Below are 18,598 nucleotides of genomic sequence, written 5' to 3' on the forward strand. Positions count from 1 at the left end.
TTAATGATGCTGGCATTATCAAACGATTTCTATGGCTTGGCCCATCAACAAGTGACAGCTAATTAAAATAATGTGTCAGCATCAGTTTACTTCACCCAGTGACCACCAACTATAAGCAGTTCATAAAAACAGAGCCCATATTATTGAGCAATAATGACACAAATGCGTGACATACTTGCCACTTTTTTTTTTCTTCGAAAAAGAAATACATAAGAGGAGACTAGCACAAGCTTACCGGCCCCCAAAACTCATCAAGTGAGGTCATTCATAAAATATGCGCACTTACAAGGCAGAACAAAAGGGCCTACTGGTCCCTTGTTTTCAAGTAATCTTTTACCAACCCAACTAGGCCATGGCAGTAATCCTCAGAAGCACCGACCTAACATCACTGCTTGTCAGTTGCAAACATTTTATTTCATCCGTCTTGATCTAGTTATGCTATATCCACAAGGCCATGCACTCTGGCAGCAGAATAAATACCGGGTTGCTGACCCACCCCACAATGTGAGAGACCGGTAGCCGGCAAAGTCTTCCAGCAGGAGGGGAGGGGGAGGGGGGTCCAGCAGCAGTAAAACAAAAGCGGTGTCTTCTCCCCCACATAGCCCACTCAATGCGGTGGCTCCTTCAGTTTGTTCCGCTCGTCCAGCACGCGCACCACTTTTCGACGTGACGGAGATAGCCGACCTTCTCGTGATAGGCTCCGGTCAGGCTGGGCTCGTTCTGATTGAGCACGCTCAGCAGTAGGCGCAGCTGACGTGGCCCGTTCAGGGTTCTCCACAACAGACAGCTCCACAGCAGTGCAAGGTGGTGTTGTAGCTACGGCAGGCTTGGATGTGCCCTGCTGCGTCCAGGCACAACCAGGAGGCCAATGCAACCGCTCGGCCAATGTGGTCAGCAGTAGCTCTTGGGCAAACAAACTTCGGTCAGCACGTTCCAGCTCCAGTGCTTGCTGTTCAGACTCCGAAAGGCTTGGCTCTACACACCTGAAATGAAACAGCAATCATGCCAAAAGGATAAAGCATAGTGACACACAGCTATAAAGCAGCACATGCTGGATGGCCCCTTTGTCACAGCATATTCATGAGCATTCCAGTATTTTCTCTAGAAAAATACTTTACACTAGTTTCAACACTGCACATGCAATACTGTGCATTCTTTGGTAAAACAAGCGTTTCTGAATTCCACCCCATTGATATGCAATGGCTGTGGCCCGGAATCAAATATGCTTAACTGCAGAATGCCAAACGAAATGCTAAAAAAGCAACTGATGTTAATTTAGAAAATGCAACTGCAACTGTGGCCTGCAATGCAACGTTTGCATCTTTTAATGCAAAACTCGGTGACTACTTCCACTGGGCACATCAACTGAAGGTGATTAAACAAACTAAGGTGCAACAGTCTTGAACACATCTGCAAAACATCCAGAGAAAAATGTGTTCAAAACACCCCCACACCGAGGAATATATTGCAGTGAAGATGCATTGCTGGTCAACGGTCCCACATAGAGTAGGGACCAAATTTCAAAAAGCTCTCCCTTGCCTAATGCAAAAATTACTCTGCTCAAACTTTCTAAAACAAACTGTTAAGTGTCCTTGCATGAAATTTGCAACTTATATTTTTTAAGTAGACCACCTCAAGCAGAATTTACAGCTGAAAACATCACACAAATGCAATTTTTACAAATTTGGGATCATTCTCCTCTAATACATTGTGGCTGTTGCATGCCCACATATTTTAGCCAATTATTTCGACAAGACTGCAAAAAAACACAACAAAACAACTGCCTAAACTTAAAAAAGTAATCTCAGGTGTGCCCCTAATTGGCCTTTTTGCTCACACACTATAAATATAAATAACAAAGTCGGGGCCTACAAAGGAGAGAATAGAAAAGCAGAATCTAAGGCACTGAAATGATATTTCCACTTTCTCGGAATTAAAGTTCAATCTTTCACAATTTTCTTTTTAGTACATCATGTTTTGCTTTTAGGAGTAGAATTCAATTGGCACTTGGGAGACAAATTTTTTTTCTCAAAATATTTTGCAAATTTAGAGCTAATAATGTCCAGAATTTTTAAAAAGGAATCAGAGCGGGAAGAAGAGTTTTTTGGCTGATGCATTTGGCATGGAATGACCCATAACATCAAAGTACAAATGTACTTCACTAATGTTAACATGTGCTACCAGCAACATAGGACAAAATTGTACGACCAAGGTAAATGCATGCGCACCAGCAGAAGGATAACAGCACAGGCCATGGGCCAGATCACCGATGTTCCCATGGGAGAAACAAAGATTTCGATCTTTTATTGCTAATACACTGCAGCTGATTAGACACCAAGAAGATGAGGCTGACACATATGGTACAATAGACAATTTTTTTTTTTACTTACTTACAGGTCGGCCTCCTCATGCACACGCAGGCCCTGGCTAAGCTTAGTAATGAACACCTGGGCCAGGCCCAGGCTAGGCTTGGTCATGTACGCCCGGGCCTGGCCCGCACTTAGTATCACGGTCCTGGGCTAGGCTTGGGCTTCATAAAGCAGGCCTGGCTTGGACCGAAAAAGCAGGCCCATGCAGTGCTCTAATTGTAACCACAGTAACAATGTCCATCAAAAAGTGCAGCGGCAAGTTGTCTTGATAAAGTCACAATAGTACCACCACGTTTTGATTGCAAGTGGCACAACCCCTTGCGCTGTGAAAGAATATGGCTATTCTTTTCTTTGGTCTGCATTTATTTTGAATGCGTAAGCATAGAGCGCGACCACTTCCAAGGTCAACTATTTTATGCGTGGCTCAGAACGATATAGTTTGGCGGCCTGTCTCGCCACTCTGAGGATTTGCCCTCTGAGCAAAAGTCTCTGCCAATGCACCCTTCTCTCATCCGAGACCTCTGCCTTGGGAGTGCTTAAATATCAGTTACGTATCGTTCATAAAGACTTCTCCGATGCCTGAGGCAGGCAGACGAGACCGTGAGCTGTTTGGTCTACCTCTGTCCATACGCGACTATTGAATTCCCGGTAAGCACTGACAGTTCTTTCTTTTTCTCATTTTTGTTTATTTTCCCACACTACATTTAAGTGCTGTTCAAATTCGCTGAAAACATATAGTGTATCTAGAACTGTTCATGGCCGCATGCGTACAGGAGACTCCGCAACCACAATGTTATAACCATTGAGAAATACTATGTCGTGCCACTTCCCGCAATCAGTAAAACCCGTATGCAGCAGATAATTCAAGCATGTTTTGAGCCGCGTAGTATTGTCTGGGCTGGAATTCTCCGACATGAGGTGGCCTGACAGCCTGCAGGGTTATCTGACTGAGCTAGCTTGAATGCTTGGTTGCCACAGTCAGAAGTTCGAATCCTCGCGTTTTTTCCCCTGAAGGTGGGAAGCTCAAATTCACCTCCCCCAGTACACTTCATCTCCAGGCTTGGAGTGGCACCTGACGCTGGCAAAAACGCCGACAGAAAGTGGGGCTATACTAATCTAGGTACAACCAAATTAGGGAGACCCACTAAGCTCCAACAAGACACTCCCTCACCAAAACAGAATTGGTCTCCCTGGTGCAGTACTTGGCCACTGCCTCCCAAATGACTCATTCGATTAACCAATGGCCCTCAGTCCCCAGCAGCTGCGGAGCACCTGACCAAGGCGGTGGTCAGGCCTTTAATGCAGCAGAGGGTGTTAAGAATTTCTGGACCCGGACAGGCCGCCAATGGAAACTGACCCTTGCAACGCTTAGCACCTGAACCCCTTCAAGCGAAGCTAGCCTAGCAGGACTCTTTGAAATATCAATGGCCTTAGTGAAATAAGAACAACTGGCGAAGCTTATACAGTACTGACAAATAGCCACATCCTCTGCTATAGAACACTACCAGATAAGCAGCAGTTTGGAGTAGGAATCCTAATCAAAAAGGACATAGCGGGCAACATTGACGAATTCTACAGCATGAATGAGAAGGTAGCAGTAGTCGTTATAAAGCTGAATAGGAGGTACCGTATTTACACAATTGTAAGTAGACCACATTTTGTAAATTTGAAAATCTGAGTGGGGGGTCGACTTAGTCGAAACCAAAACATGGCACCGCCAAAAAAGCGAGACCAACGGGAGCTACAACGTAGTTAAAGTTTTATGTTTGCTCTATGGCCTTACCCATAGCTTTTTGCTATCCCGCGTGTTTGTTCGCTTTTCGGAATGGTTTTTCAACATTTTTGAGAGTTTTACAGTGCACACAACACTCATGAGGGGGTGTCGATAGTTGAATGAAGCGCCGCTGTTCCATTTGCGCTTGCGGGGAGTATCAGTAGTTTATGGAAGAGCAGATACCGCTCAATGAGCTTTCTCAATAGTTTGACGAAAGGCATGGGTTTCACGCGTTCCACTTGACTGCCGGCTACGTGCTACTTCTATGCTTCCTCAGTCGACGTGAGTGCTCCAGGCCCACTAATCATTCGGCACTCGTTTACAGCAGCGTTCAAAAGGGCTGCCATCCTTTACGCCGAAGAAACAAATCACTGCGCAGCGGGCGGCAAGTTCGATGTTTCTGAACGGGTGGTGCGAGAGTGGCGACTGCAGCGAAGCGAAATTTTCACCTGTGACGTCAAGTGAGGAATTTCCCACGTGACGAAGCCTGGACGCTTTCCGGAGCTGTAGGCTAAGCTTGCGGCGTACGTCGCTGAAATGCGCGATCGGTCCCTGCCAATGAAGTGCAACATGGTCATGAAACAAGCCCGGATCTTCGCCTTTTAAGGGCCTGCTACGCCGTGAGTACGAGTGGCTGGCGGCAGAAGACTGCGAAATTACGCCAACTGGACCTGTCAAAAGAGCCTCCCTGCGTGTGGTTGGGCGCATTCGGTGTGGGCTGCTGTTCCACAAGATGTCGTGGTGCGGTCCTTTGCCAAATGTGAAATTTCGCGGGACGATGACGCGTTGTGGGACCATAGCAACGATGACGATGGCAGCAGTAGTGAAGACGAGTAGTCCAGTGACCATGTCAGCTAGTAATAAATTTTCGTTATCAAATGCACCCTTGTGTATGCTCTCTTTTCTTCTTTTTTGTTCTTGTCACGCGATATGGGGGGGGGGGGGGTCGACTTACATTCTTGTCGGCTTAGAATCATGTAAACACGGTATAGAATAAAGGCAGTACAAACCTACGCTCCCACCTCCAGTCACGATGATAAAAAAATAGAACAGTTTTATGAAGATGTTGAATTAGCGATGCGAAAAGTGCAAGCTCAGTATACTGTAGTCATGGGAGACTTATCTTCTTTACTATACTTCTCATGGGAGAAGATATACTAAAAGCAGCGGGAGAATTCTATGCTGACCTGTACAGTACACTCAAAGCAGCCACGATACCTCCATTCAAAGTAGTAATGAACAGGTTACAGAGGCTCCTTCTATAACTAGCGATGAAGTTAGAAGGGCTTTGCAAGACGTGAAACAAGGAAAAGCGGCAGGAGAAGATGGACTACCAGTCGATTAAATCAAAGATGGTGGAGACATAATGCCTGAAAAACTAGCGGCCCTTTATACGAACTGCCTATTGACTTCAAGGGTCCCAGAGAACTAGAAGAATGCCAACGTTAAACTAATCCATAAAAAGGGAGACAAAGAATTGAAAAATTATAGGCCCATTAGCTTACTTCCAATATTATATAAAATATTGAACAAGATAATTTCCAATAGAATAAGAGCAACACTAGACTTTAGTCAACAAGGGGAACAGGCAAGTTTCAGGAAGCGATACTCTGCAATGGATCACATCCATGTCATCAATCAGGTACTCGAGAAATCCGCAGAGTACAATCAGTGTCTCTATATGGCTTTCATAGATTACGAGAACGCATTTGATTCAGTTGAGATACCAACAGTCAGAGGCATTACGTAAGCAAGGAGTACAGGATGCTTACGTAAATATCTTGCGAAATATCTACAGAAATTGCACAGCTAACTTAATTCTCCACAAGGGGGAAGATAGCTATAAAGAAAGGGGTCAGACAAGACACAATCTCTCCAATGTTATTCACTGCGTGCTTGGAAGAAGTATTCAAGCTATTAAACTGGAAAGACTTAGGAGTAAGGATCAATGGCGAATATCTGAGCTACCTTAGATCTGCAGACGACATTGTCCTGTTCAGCAACACTGGGGACGAGTTACAGCAAATGATTGAGGGAAAACACGGGGAATGAGGGAGATGGAAATTCAAGCAATGAGTAAAACGAGAACAAGGTGAAAGCCGGAGCCAACGTTTCGACAAGTGGACGTGTCTTCTTCAAGACGAAGAAGACAAGACAGTTACAGGGGGGGGGGCTGGCCTTGGCCTTGTGCACAGCATTCCTTTATTCTCAATTCGACACGCTAACACACCTTCCCTCGTTGCCGCAGCCACCCACCTCACACCCTCTCCCCTTAAGAAGAAATCCACCTATATATACTGTGGCGAGGAAAGCATACGTCGCCTTGTGGAAGACAAGTCCACTTGTCGAAACGTTGGCTCCAGCTTTCACCTTGTTCTCGTTTTGCTCAACAAATGATTGAGGCCCTCACGTCGTTGCTTCCCGCATGTCACTTGCTCTTCGGATGTCATCGGTGTATTTCTATTGCAATGCACTTAACAGAGAGGGTATAAGAGTGGGGTTGAAGATTAATATGCAAAAGACAAAGATAATGATCAATAGCCGAGCAAAGGAACAAGAGTTCACGATCGCCAGTCAGCCGCTAGAGTCTGTGAAGGAGTATGTTTACCTAGGTTAATTATTCACAGGGGACCCTGATCAAGAGCAGGAAATTTACACAACAATAAAAATGGGTTGGAGCGCATTCGGCAGACATTGTTAGATCCTTACTGGAAGCTTACTATTATCATTAAAAAGAAAGGTGTACAATCAATGCATTCTACTGGCGCTGACATATGGGGCAATAACTTGGAGACTGACAAAGAAGCTCGAAAACAAGTTAAGGACCGCACAAAGAGTGATGGAATGAAGAATGTTAGGTATAACGTTAGGAGACAGGAAGAGAGTGGTGTGGATCAGAGAGCAAATAGGGATAGCCGATATCCTAATTGACATTAAGAGAAAGAAATAGAGCTAGGCCGTTCATGTAATGCATAGGTTAGATAACCGGTGGACCATTACGGTTACAGAATGGGTGCCAAGAGAAGGGAAGCACAGTCAAGGACGGCAGAAGGCTATGTGGGCAGATGAAATTAATTCGCAGGCGCTAGCTGGAATCGGTTGGTGCAGGTCAGGGGTAATTGGAGATAGCAGGGAGAGGCCTTTGTCCTGCAGTAGACATAAAACAGGCTGATGATGATGATGAGTTAACACCAAAGTTTCATCAGCACCCTCGGCACTAGCTCGTCACTGAGCCAAAACCTGTAGACGGCGGTGAGCCGCTTGTGTCATCAACTTGAAAACTCTCCGTTGGGCGTTGCATCACACACCATTGAAGGAAGCTTGTTGCTAGTGTGTTTGTTCCTTAAAAAATAAAACATTTTGCACATTCTGTGAGCGGCCAGAAATAATTGCGTGCAGTGCACTGCTGCACGTACGTATCGTAGCAGCAGAACATGTTGTGCTTACAGCACCTAGACAAAATTCGGGCCAAAGTGTTTCCTTTGTTAGCTGGGTCCTTTAAAAGTGGAATTTGCTGCATTGATAATATAAGCAGACCGAACCAAGTAAGAAGAATTGTGTTATACCCCAAAGTATTTTGTATGCGGATCCACTCTAATGGGCGTGTTATTGTATTGAAATCGCAGATAAACACAGCTTGTTATATTGAGGTTAAAAATACATGCTTGTGCTGCACTTCTATAGACATGAACGTACAAAAAGTTATATGCTTTGTTACATTCAAGTTCACTATATCGAGGTTTTATTGTATAACATTCTATAGTATAGCGATGGGCAGTCCGTTCCTGCAACATGCGCCCAAGCACAGCAGGACTCGACACTTGGAAAGACCTTGGGGGTGATGGGTGATCCACTATGGGCGTTAACATATGCCTGCACGCATCGCACTATGCTAAATGGTGCTAATATAAACATAGGAATATGGGTACATTGCAAATGTAAGTTAAAGTTAAATTTTATTTTCAAGCAATTGGAGGGTACACTTTCCCACCTTCACTGCTGGCATTAATTCATGATTACATTCTTATAAATTCAATGACAGCGAGCCAGTCAGTTATCTTACACTGAAAGAAAACAACAGAAAGAACTTGTCACATGTGCTCTGCTGCAGAGTCCTGCTTGCATGTGGTACAAAATGTGGGGAAAATAAAAGGACGCTGTGCTCCTGTGGTTACTTTTTAAATAGTAGTCCTAGCAAACAGTACACAACATTTTGGTTGGCTGCTAGAACAGCAGGGACGACACAGTACGCACCTGGAGAGCAGAAAGTGAGCTGCAGGGGCAGGGGCTTCGCCACTAGGCGCAGAGGCAGGTGTGGTGGCCGTCTGTGGGCAGTGCAGTGTGGCAGCTGCAGTTGCCGGGCTGGCCAGGTGTGCCTGACGACGAGGCAAGCGCTCCAGCTGCTGGCGTGCAGCCTGCGCCTGCTGCCGCTCCAGCTGAAGCTGCATCTGCAACTGCTGGATCTGCGATGTGGTGCTGGGTGCTGCTAAGGTGGCTGTGCGGCGCACACCTGATGACAGCTGTGACAGTAGCTCTGCACACATAGGGAGGCACAGAGCTAGCACACGAGTGGCACACGCAAGAGGCAAGTCCTCCATACACTGCTTCGCACATAGGACCTGGGGTCCGCAATACACATGGGGCCTTGCCTTAGCGGCTACAAAAACAAGAAAGTAAACATTCAAAAAAACCCTTTCTTGCTCTGCACATGCACACACACACACGCACACATGCACATCATCAAAACAGAAATGGCAGATCCCGGAGAAGGACGCACACTAGTATTTCTTTTCACTCATGAGTACATTACACACGTTGAAAGAGTGTCTTCTTTGTCTATAATAAATTACATTAACAATGGTGTGTTACTTGATTTACATCATTTACATAGCCAAGTCCACATTGAGGGGATGGAAGCTGAGGCTGCTACACTTGGCTACCACTGGGCATGAAAACAGTTGCAGACATGCTGTGAAATTTTAGTATTGCGATACAATGCAGTACATTTCAGCAAAATAAACGTCGTGCAAGTTTGTCCACATGGACAAATGAAGCAGAATGTGAGGGAATGTAGCCGACACCCTACAATTTTGGTACATTTCACAATGCAATAGAAAAAGCAGGCTTATTTATCAGAAGTGATGGCGCCAACTTTCAAGTCTGACACTAGGTGGCATTAGCTTGCTGAACAGGAAAATGCACATTCATGTAAACGGTGGCATACGAGTATATGCAATATAAATTGATACGATACGCTTCTGCTGTATCCATGTAAAGATGGCTTAAGAGCCGTGCATAGCTGGACAATATCATAGCCTATGCACTTACTTTTGAGGAGCGTCAACAATGCCTCAAGCTTGCACTAAAAGCCGTGACTGATGCCAATTTGCATCTGTAGCCCTCAAACTACTTTTCTGGCCAAAACATAGTCATCAACATCAGTCACAGAGTCAGTCAGTGGTAGGGGAAAACCAAAGTGTGCACAAAGATCCCAGTAACAACTAGACTAAAAGAACATACAGGTTAAATATCTGCCGATACTGTAGTCTACAACCTTTCACTTATGATACCATCCCGTTTCGTACGCTTTCCAGGTGCCAACGTTCAGTACATCACCAAACTGCAATTCTATTATACATTTTCAAGTCATTAGATCCCGTATAAAGAAGAAAAGGCAGGGGCATGCCCGATCTAGAGCAGTAGGCGCCCACCACAGCAGCTTATCCCACAGTTCTCAACCACCTGCGCTACATGAAAATGACGGCATGCAGTCAGTTTCCTCTTCCATACTAGCAAATATTGCGGGTTGTCACATGTCGTGCTCACAGCTGTCACCACCAACCGTACTGCAATAAGCATCTTCATTTACCTTGCTGTTTGACTGCACGTGGCATAGTGCTCTTGGAAGCATACTGCATGCTTTTACTATAAGCGATCACCCAAACGCATCGCTGTTCGCTGTTACAGGTGGCGTGAAGTGAGCGTCAAGTTTCGCTCTGGCAGTATTGTATTCTGGCATTTTTTTGTTCCGGTTTCCTGTTGCCGTCTTAAAACACTACACAATAGGAGAATGAGAAGGGAGGCGCTGCTCGGGCCCCATCAGGTAGAGGTGTCTCCTACTGAGCGAGCACGTCGAAACTTCCCGCCAAAATGTCCCGCCTGCCCACAGAAACTGTTGATCCAACCAAATTCAAGGAGCCCATAAGCTTGCTGAAGCTGCAAAAACAACACACGTTTTGGGTGGGCCACGTGGGTCCCACCAACCAGCTCGGTGTATGTTGACTTCTCCTCTCGTGCTGCAGCACTTCGCATTACAAAGACGTTGACTGCAGTTTAGTCTGCCAAATTTTTTGCGACTTTGGATCGTATGCTTTTTTGCTTAGATCATTTCTTTCTCATGTTTTTTTTTTCTCTTTTCTAAAATGTATGAACGAGGATATACTGTAGTACATTATTACCATACAGTTTTTTTCACTTGGGAATGATGCCAACAAGAAAGTTTTCGGTTGAGGTGAGCCACCTTCTCTGGAGCTTTTCATCCATGCACGCTAGTGGCTCAAGCATGCGGCCTCATTCGTAAATAAACAGGAGCGTGCTGTCATTTTAGAAGGGGCAGAACCGTTTGCAAGGTTTTCAGCATGTCACTTCAGGAGGCTTACTTGTCAGCAATAGACTCATGGGCGTTTGGAATTAGTGACCGTTACATAGTTCTCTGGTGGTGGGAGACCCATATATGTGTGTGCCAGGTATCATGCACAGACTTAAAAAAAAAAAAACACGGATCATTCTACATGAATAAAACCAAGTGTATGTTGTTCCGAGTCTTGTTGAGAAACTGCCAGTAGTTTTTACTCCTGCAGTCCAATTATTTAAAAGAAAATAGTGAACTCTCAGTTAAAGGGCCCCTAAAACGGTTCGGACAAGTTTTGTAGACGTGTAGGGTACAGCTAAAGTAATAATTTGCACCCCAATTTGTGTGAAACGCCTCATATTTAGAGAGCTATGGACGATTACAAGCTACCCTCCTCCATAATCATGCATTTTCTCATCAACTCGTTCACCGAGTGATCAGAGCTAAGCTCCGCCTTCACTAGCTCTGCGGCATGATGGCACATCGTGTCGTCGATTTCCGGTTCTCTGCAAGTGCTCGCGCAAAGCCTCTCCAAACTCTCCGGCAACTGCTTGGCAGTCGACCCCAAGCGAGAGCTATCGAAGCAGCGTGCATTGCGAGCATTCTGTCGCAGAGCCAAACATGTTTGGTTATCCGGTAACCACAGGCGAGCTGGCCGTTTCGACAGAACAGTGGAGGCATAAACTAAGCTGATGAAGGAACTTTAGCATAGATGTATGTCAGCTGCCTGATCGGCCTCCACGGTCCAGCCACCCATTGGCGCAGAGCTTAATCAGCAAAACAAAGAGCTACTATTGCTTTAACCAGGTGTAAAACATTTTAAACATTCACAAAAACAATGTGTTAACAATTACACTCCTGTAAAACATGTACACCAGCAGCAAAGAAGAATACATTTCGTTACTGCTACTGTGTGTGGTTGAGCTCCGTGCCACCACATGGCTGCATCGTGCAGACCATTCACATTTGCGCTTCTGCTCATCCCGTGAAATGACCCAGTTAAACGGCCAGGCCCTGTCCCCTTGCGCATGCGTTTACCCTAATATCGGACTTGCGAAACGCTATAGCGTTAGTAATCTTCCAGTGTAAAGTGACAGCCGCAAACACGCAAATCCTGGCGCCGATCGGACAGCGGCAGTCCGATGTGCTGCAGCCAGTCCACTCGTTGGCTGCCTTACAGAGAGACACGATGTCGCAGTTAGACATATTGCCAGTCGCTACGTTTGCAGTCCAGAACGCAACAAAGTCAAATCATAGTGCCCACGAAAGGACTGTGACCGACTCGTCAATTGGGTGATTTACGTCATATGGGTAGGGGCGGCTGAAAATTCCGCCGAGCAGTGTGCTCCTATCAGCAGCAATGTACAATTTTAAAAACCTTATAATAAATTACACACTTTATGCAGAGCACTTACATGCACCAATTAATGATCAGAAGGACCTACTGTAATGACTCAGTACGTTTGTACAAAATAGTCAAAATCGTTTCAGGGTCCCTTTAAGTTTGATTACGAATACAGCTACACTCTTATTAATGCTGTAGAATTCGTCAATGTTGCCTGCTATGTCTTTAAGGATTAGGAATTCTACCCCGTTTTGCTTCTTATCTGGGAGACCTCTATAGCCGAGGAGATGTCCGTTATTCAGCAATGTATAAGCCTCACCAGTTCTAATCTCACTACGGCCGACGATATCCCAAACAATGACAGTTACTCAAAGAGTCCTGCTAAGCTAGCCTCACTCGACAGAGTTCGGCAATTAAAAGTTGACAGGGTCAGTTTCCATTGGTGGCCTGTCCAGACCCAGAGATTATTAGCACCCTCTGCTGCGTTACAGATCTGACTGCCATATTGGTCAGGTGATCTGCAGCTGCTGGGGACTGAGGGCCATGGGTTAGGAATCACTCTGGAGGTAGTGGCCGAATACTGCACCAGGGAGACCAATTCCTGTTCTGGTGAGGGAGTGTCACCCATCTGCTAGCTGCCTGGTTAGCTCAAATGGTAGAGCGGCTGCCCCGGAAAGGCGGTGGTCCCGGGTTTGAGTCCCGGACCAGTACAAATTTTTCTTCAACTGCGAGGCTTTTTTTTCGAGGAACCCGTATGAGTTTGCTTTGTAGCAATTGCTACGAACAGGTGGATGTTTGATTTTCCCTTTATTAATTCACTAGTCGCGTATGGAGGGAAGTACAACAAACAGTTCAGGGTCTCGGTTGCCTGTCTCATGCATCGGAGAAGTCTTTCTGAACGAGACGGAACTACCCCATCAATACGTATATTCAAGTCGATGCTTTAAGGATGCATATCAGGCACTTTGCCCGGCTTCCATCGCATCATCTCGCCTCCCTTCCGGCTGCTCGACCTCGTTCAGTGTTTAACAGGATTATTGCCACCAACCATAGAACTTTACCGTCAAACTTCATGCCTACATCACAACCATATCTACCGCTGTGGTGCCTGCATCCACTCCCAAGCCTTCTTGTCATTCCTGACATCAAAAAGAAAACGTAGATATCATCTTTTCCCTCAAACAAACCGTGCTTTCATTGCTACATGACAAGCATAAAGAACGCATCCACATTTACACGGGCGGTTCTGTCTCCTCTAAAGGTTCAGCTAGAGCAGTGGTAATTCCCACAAAATCTGTCGCCATCAAATTCAAGACGTCTCACATTACATCATCGACGGCTGCAGCTATCCGTGCTGCTCTGGAGTTTATTGGCCACAAATCATCACATTCATGGTCCATCTTTTGTGCCTTGAAGGCAGCTCTCCAGTGCCTTCTGTCCCCTTTCAACCACGGACCTAATGTGCAATTAGTCACAGACATTTGACTACTCCACCATCATGCAATCGACAAGGGGGCACAACATCATCTACCAGTAGATACCGGGTCACAGCCAAATTCTCAAATATAATGGACAACATGGGAGTTTGTTTGGTTTTCCATATGCTCAATATAAAAAAAAAATCCGCTTAAGACGAACATTTGAAGTGACCGCCACTGCTACCGATCCTAGAAGCTAGGGTGCCTCGATATGCCGCGTCCGGGGGCGTGCACATCAAGGCCCCCTACTGGAGGCCTGTGGTGCACATCGCCCGTGGACAGAGGCGAAAACAAGAGGAAACAAAAACAGACGGTGATGTTTCACTTCGTGAACGCGGGTGCCGTGCAAGCGTATGGGTGCTATAGCGCATACAATGCTATCGGCCCTCGGTGCGCCTACACTGTCCACACCGCAGATCGTATTCAAGACAGGGCTTGTGCGGTTGCGCCATACGAAGCAGCCCCCGGAGTAGAATGCCTCCTTGTAAACATTCGCTTACAAACTAAACTAACAAGCATGGTGTCGGCACGCACAGGCAAACATGAACACGTCACATTTGATGACCATGGAAGCTCGCAGTCAGAACGCTGGCATGAGAAATTGCAGCAGCAAGCAAAGCGACCTTCACACTGTCTATCGCTTCAATGCAAACTGAGCGGCGGGAACACAGCATATGGCTATAACACATTGATGATGCTAAGAAATACAGTCGCCTTCCATTAATATGACCTTCACGAGACCAATATAACTGATCGAATTATTCGGTGGCCTAAATTAAAGAAAGGCAGAAAATAATACCCGAACACACCGCTGCGTCATTTACCAGTATTTACACGATTCTAACCTGCACACGAATCAAGTGCAGACACTGTTTTTATGACTTCATTGCACGAAACAAAGTGCACCTCAATATAATGAGCACCCAATTGGATAAAAAACGTAGCATGCTTCTAATTCTGGCAATCTAAAATAACATTAAGTCTGTAGAATTTACCTTCACAGAATAAAAATTTATTTGCACTTAACTCTTTGAGCATCACTGCCATAAAAGTATGGTAGTGACTGAACATTTGAAAAAAAGAAAAAAGAAACGCCTTCTAGAACAAAGCGCCGCCTAGCATTGCTGTGGATGTGCTGCAACCTTCTACGATTTACAGAAAAATTCTTACATTATTTCCAGCAAAACTAATTTGTTGCTTTGCCCTTTGGTGGCTGCCACCACGGTAGTTCAGGAGTATTCTCACTTCACCCAGTTTACTGCCACGGACTCGCATCCACGCTTGTGCTATCTACTACCGGCATTCTTGCACATCATTTCAAGTTACAGGTATCGAGAAAACTTATATCTCATTTCTCAACACTATTGCTACATTTCTAAAGGAGGTCGGACTCATGCTGACAAAACTAAGTTCGTTCTGCCTCAGAATTTTCGTTCACCTTTGATGGTGAGTAACTATCTCAGCAAGACAGTCTTCAACATACATCACAGCAAGACAGCCATCTACATCGATGCACATGGTGGTGCAGCAACATGGCTTTGCAACATCACTCGGCATCAGATACTTCACCTAGTCTGCCGCATTGCGTCCAAGAACTGGGGAAGTGATGAGCGAACTCTCAGTCAGCTTGTGACTGCTCTACTAATCTCACATGCTATATATGGCTACAATTTCTACAGTCTGACCCAAAAGAAATAAAAAAAAAAAACTCGAATCGCTCAACCATGAAGCCATGAGGATTGTCACCAGCTTGCGACGTTTCAATCTTTCATCATTTTGCCCTAATGGACCAGATGAATCCGATAGAGGCAATAGCCGAGGCTGCCCAGCATTTACATCAGTTCCGACTAAGATCCACGACATCTGGTCACAGCATCCTCTCGCTTCTTCATCTGCCAGTCCCCTCAACCCCTCTACCCTCGTTCCCTGCTTCATGAGATTGTTCCCTGACCAGGCCTTTGCCCCGTTTCCCCAAAACATGAATCCTGATCACACAGATAGGCAGTTGTCTTACACAAGGTATCACGAAGCAGAAGTTCGCGATGCTCCTCCCCATCACCACGCTGTCTACACTTATGCCGCCCTCAGTGACGAAGCTTCAGCCATAGCTTGCTATTGCCCACAGACCGCCATGGCCTACTACTCCTGCTGCCCTGCCTGCAACGACCCATTAGCGGCAGAACTGGCTGCGATATCCGCTGCATGCAACGCCTTCCTCAAGCCTCCTTTTGCAGCCTTCACTCATCAGACTGTTTACAAAGACTCGTAGGACTCCATAAAGGCTGCATCCGGCTGGACTTGCGCAATGGTGCTGTTCACTCGATACACCGGGCGATGTGAATCGCCGACAAGGCTGGCCCCATTGTCCGCCTCACATGGATACCAAGTCATGCTGCGGCCACTGGCAACCGAATGGTCGACTCTTTGGCAAGGGAGCTTCATTCCTACCCGTCAGATACTTGGCTACAAGCGCCTCACAGCCCATACCCGATCCACCCGAACACAGCCCTGGCAGAGGTAAGGCAGCTCGAAGGGCCACGCTCTGGAACATCCTCCCGCAAAATCCTGCGTCTCTGCCAGGGAAGCTTACCCAGTCGCACGCCTGCGAGGTATCATCACAGAGACAGCAGCAACATTTAGAGAGACTTTTTTTATTTCCATAACTCCTCCTCTGAAAGCGAGCGCTGCATGTACTGGGACGGTGAGAGGGCGCTGCTGTCGAAGGTTGCACAGTCGCCAACGCACGCACAGCTCCTTTCCTGCAGTTGCTATTTGGCCCATGTGCGTGTTTGACGTTGCTTTTTTTGTCCATATTTTTCCTGTGCGCTCTACGAACACGTGGTCTGCATCGAGAGCTACAGTGCACTCAGACCAGCAAACACTACTGGTCGTGAAGCAGCTTTCAAATGCGACGATGCCAACTTGCTTCGCGCCCAGGTGTACCAGCAGGTACAAGCGCAACCCGGAGAAACGCAACTTTTTTGCACCACCATCCGATCCACAACTTCTCGCAAGGTGGGTTAGAGCTACTCGCACGCAGACAAAGTGCTCAGCAAGACTTGCAAGGTGTGTGAAGTGCATTTTGTGCCTGATGACATTGTGAAGACGTACAAGCATGTCATTGACGGTCAGATTGTCGAGATGGACCGTGGGTGTTGTGCATTGAAGCTTGATGCAGTTCAGTGTCTATTCCCAAACGTTCCGAGCTACTTATCAAGAAATGGCAAGAGGCAGCAGTTGCCTAAAAAAAGACCCAGCGCACCTAGCAATGCAGCGCCTGCTATTGCCACATTTTCGGAGTCCCACCTAGAAGCTCCTGAAACATCCGATCCCGTGCAAAGCATTGATTTCACACAGATTGTGGAAAAGAGTGCATCAATACAGCTTCCAAGAAACTGGAGAATGGTGGCCCTTGAGGAGGAGGCGGGAAAGTACAAAGAGGCTGTCTTTACGACGCCGGAATGAAGAGAGGGGTTTACACCATCCTGAAAAGTGTCATATTTTGTGAGGACCTGACCTATGCTGTCCAAGTAAACAGAAGGTTGTTGCACAAGTGGAACGCGCGTTCAGGTTTTTCTGTGAAAGATGTAAAGGCAATTTTGCAGACTGTGCACACAAATTTTGCCATGGTTGCTCCGACGTCTATGTCACCAACTGCAGCAGTGTGGCACAAAATGCTAGAAGTACGCTCTATTACAAAGACTGCGCTGTTTTGATTAGTGCAGACAAAGATATGTATGCTATGTGGACCAACTTGGCAAAATGTTTGAAGCGGAGGGCAGTGTTGACACAATCGAAGAAAAAGGTGCCTGTGGCAGCAAGTGTGCTGCGAAAGCAACTATTTCGTGCCACTGCAGCACGAGAACAAAAAAAAAACAAAAACAAGATGTAATGCGGCTGAGCGAGAAGCTGAAGAATGAGTTGACAAGGACTCTGGATGAAATCACCAAATATTTGCCTGAGGTACAAAAAATGGCGCTCGAAACAGCAGTGATGCAGCAGGCAGAAAAATCGCTGCGCAGTCATAGGTACACAGCCGATTGGCTCATGGTCTGCTTACTACTGTGGCTAACAAGCCCGAAGGGCTACAAGGCCCTTCCTAATATGAAAATTCTTCTCCCAAGTACATGTCATCTCGTGCAGCTGCCGAGGGGTCTGCCGTGCGAGTATGGTTTGAATAAGTTTGCCATCGAAAGCATTCAGCTGCAATCAACAGGAAAGCCAGAACATCAAACCTATAAATGTATACCAATTGATGAGGTGAAGTTGTGGTAATCAACTGAATTTAACAGAACATCTTGCAAACTTGATGGATTTATAAACTATGTTGATGTTGTCAAAGAATATGCTGGACAACTAGCAGACCATGCTTTAGTCATAACGATCAATCCCATGTTCGATTCATGGGTTCAGCCCATTGCAAGCTATGCCACAAAGGGAGCAGCACCAGGCTGAGTGCTGGCAAAAATGGTGGTAAACTCGGTTCTGCAGCTTCACCAGGATGGTACCCAAGTAATGGCTGTTATCAGCGACAGAGCTGGAAACAATAAGTCACTGTGGAAGCATCTTGGGGTCAGTGGAAAGCTCTGTGGTTCATTTCTGCATTTCATATGTGGCATGCCACACGTAACCAAGTGTGTCTGAAATCATTTGATGAAGCACCAGCATGGAGAGGCAAGTTATAACCAAGCCTGCTTGTTTAGTGTGAAATTGCTTCTTTTAAATGAGCATGTGTGCCTTGTTTTTATTCTCTGCAAGCGTGGCAATTTTATTGCAGATTGGGGACCATCAACTGAACTACCATGGGCAACTCTATAAGGCAGAGAAAAGAGCCGAGATTAGGGTGGTGCCAAAACTGAGTATCATGTCAAGCCACAGGGGCTTCAGACCATGAATGTTCGCCTTGCAACTCAAGTACAATATTTCAGATGCCTTTCCTTGCTAACCTGTTATTGCTATTTCCAGATTAAGAATTGCGTATGCATGCTTCTACCACACACA

At 46.1% G+C, this 18,598-nt stretch overlaps 1 protein-coding gene across 2 annotated transcripts in view; it reads right to left on the reverse strand.

Annotated features, from left to right (window-relative positions):
- Nucleotides 1–392: 392 nt before the first annotated feature.
- Nucleotides 393–18,598, reverse strand: part of LOC135908769 (E3 ubiquitin-protein ligase KCMF1-like) — an 81,298-nt gene continuing 63,092 nt past the window's right edge. For both annotated transcript variants that reach the window (XM_065440605.1, XM_065440607.1), the window contains 2 exons: nucleotides 8,398–8,677; nucleotides 393–983 (listed from right to left, as the gene is read on the reverse strand). In XM_065440605.1, the coding sequence (XP_065296677.1) occupies nucleotides 608–983; nucleotides 8,398–8,677 (656 nt within the window). In that variant the 3' untranslated portion in view covers nucleotides 393–607. The remainder of the gene's footprint in view (nucleotides 984–8,397; nucleotides 8,678–18,598) is intronic.

The sequence above is a fragment of the Dermacentor albipictus genome, chromosome 1, assembly GCF_038994185.2.
Source record: "Dermacentor albipictus isolate Rhodes 1998 colony chromosome 1, USDA_Dalb.pri_finalv2, whole genome shotgun sequence".
In the NCBI taxonomy this organism is placed as follows: Eukaryota; Metazoa; Arthropoda; class Arachnida; order Ixodida; family Ixodidae; genus Dermacentor; species Dermacentor albipictus.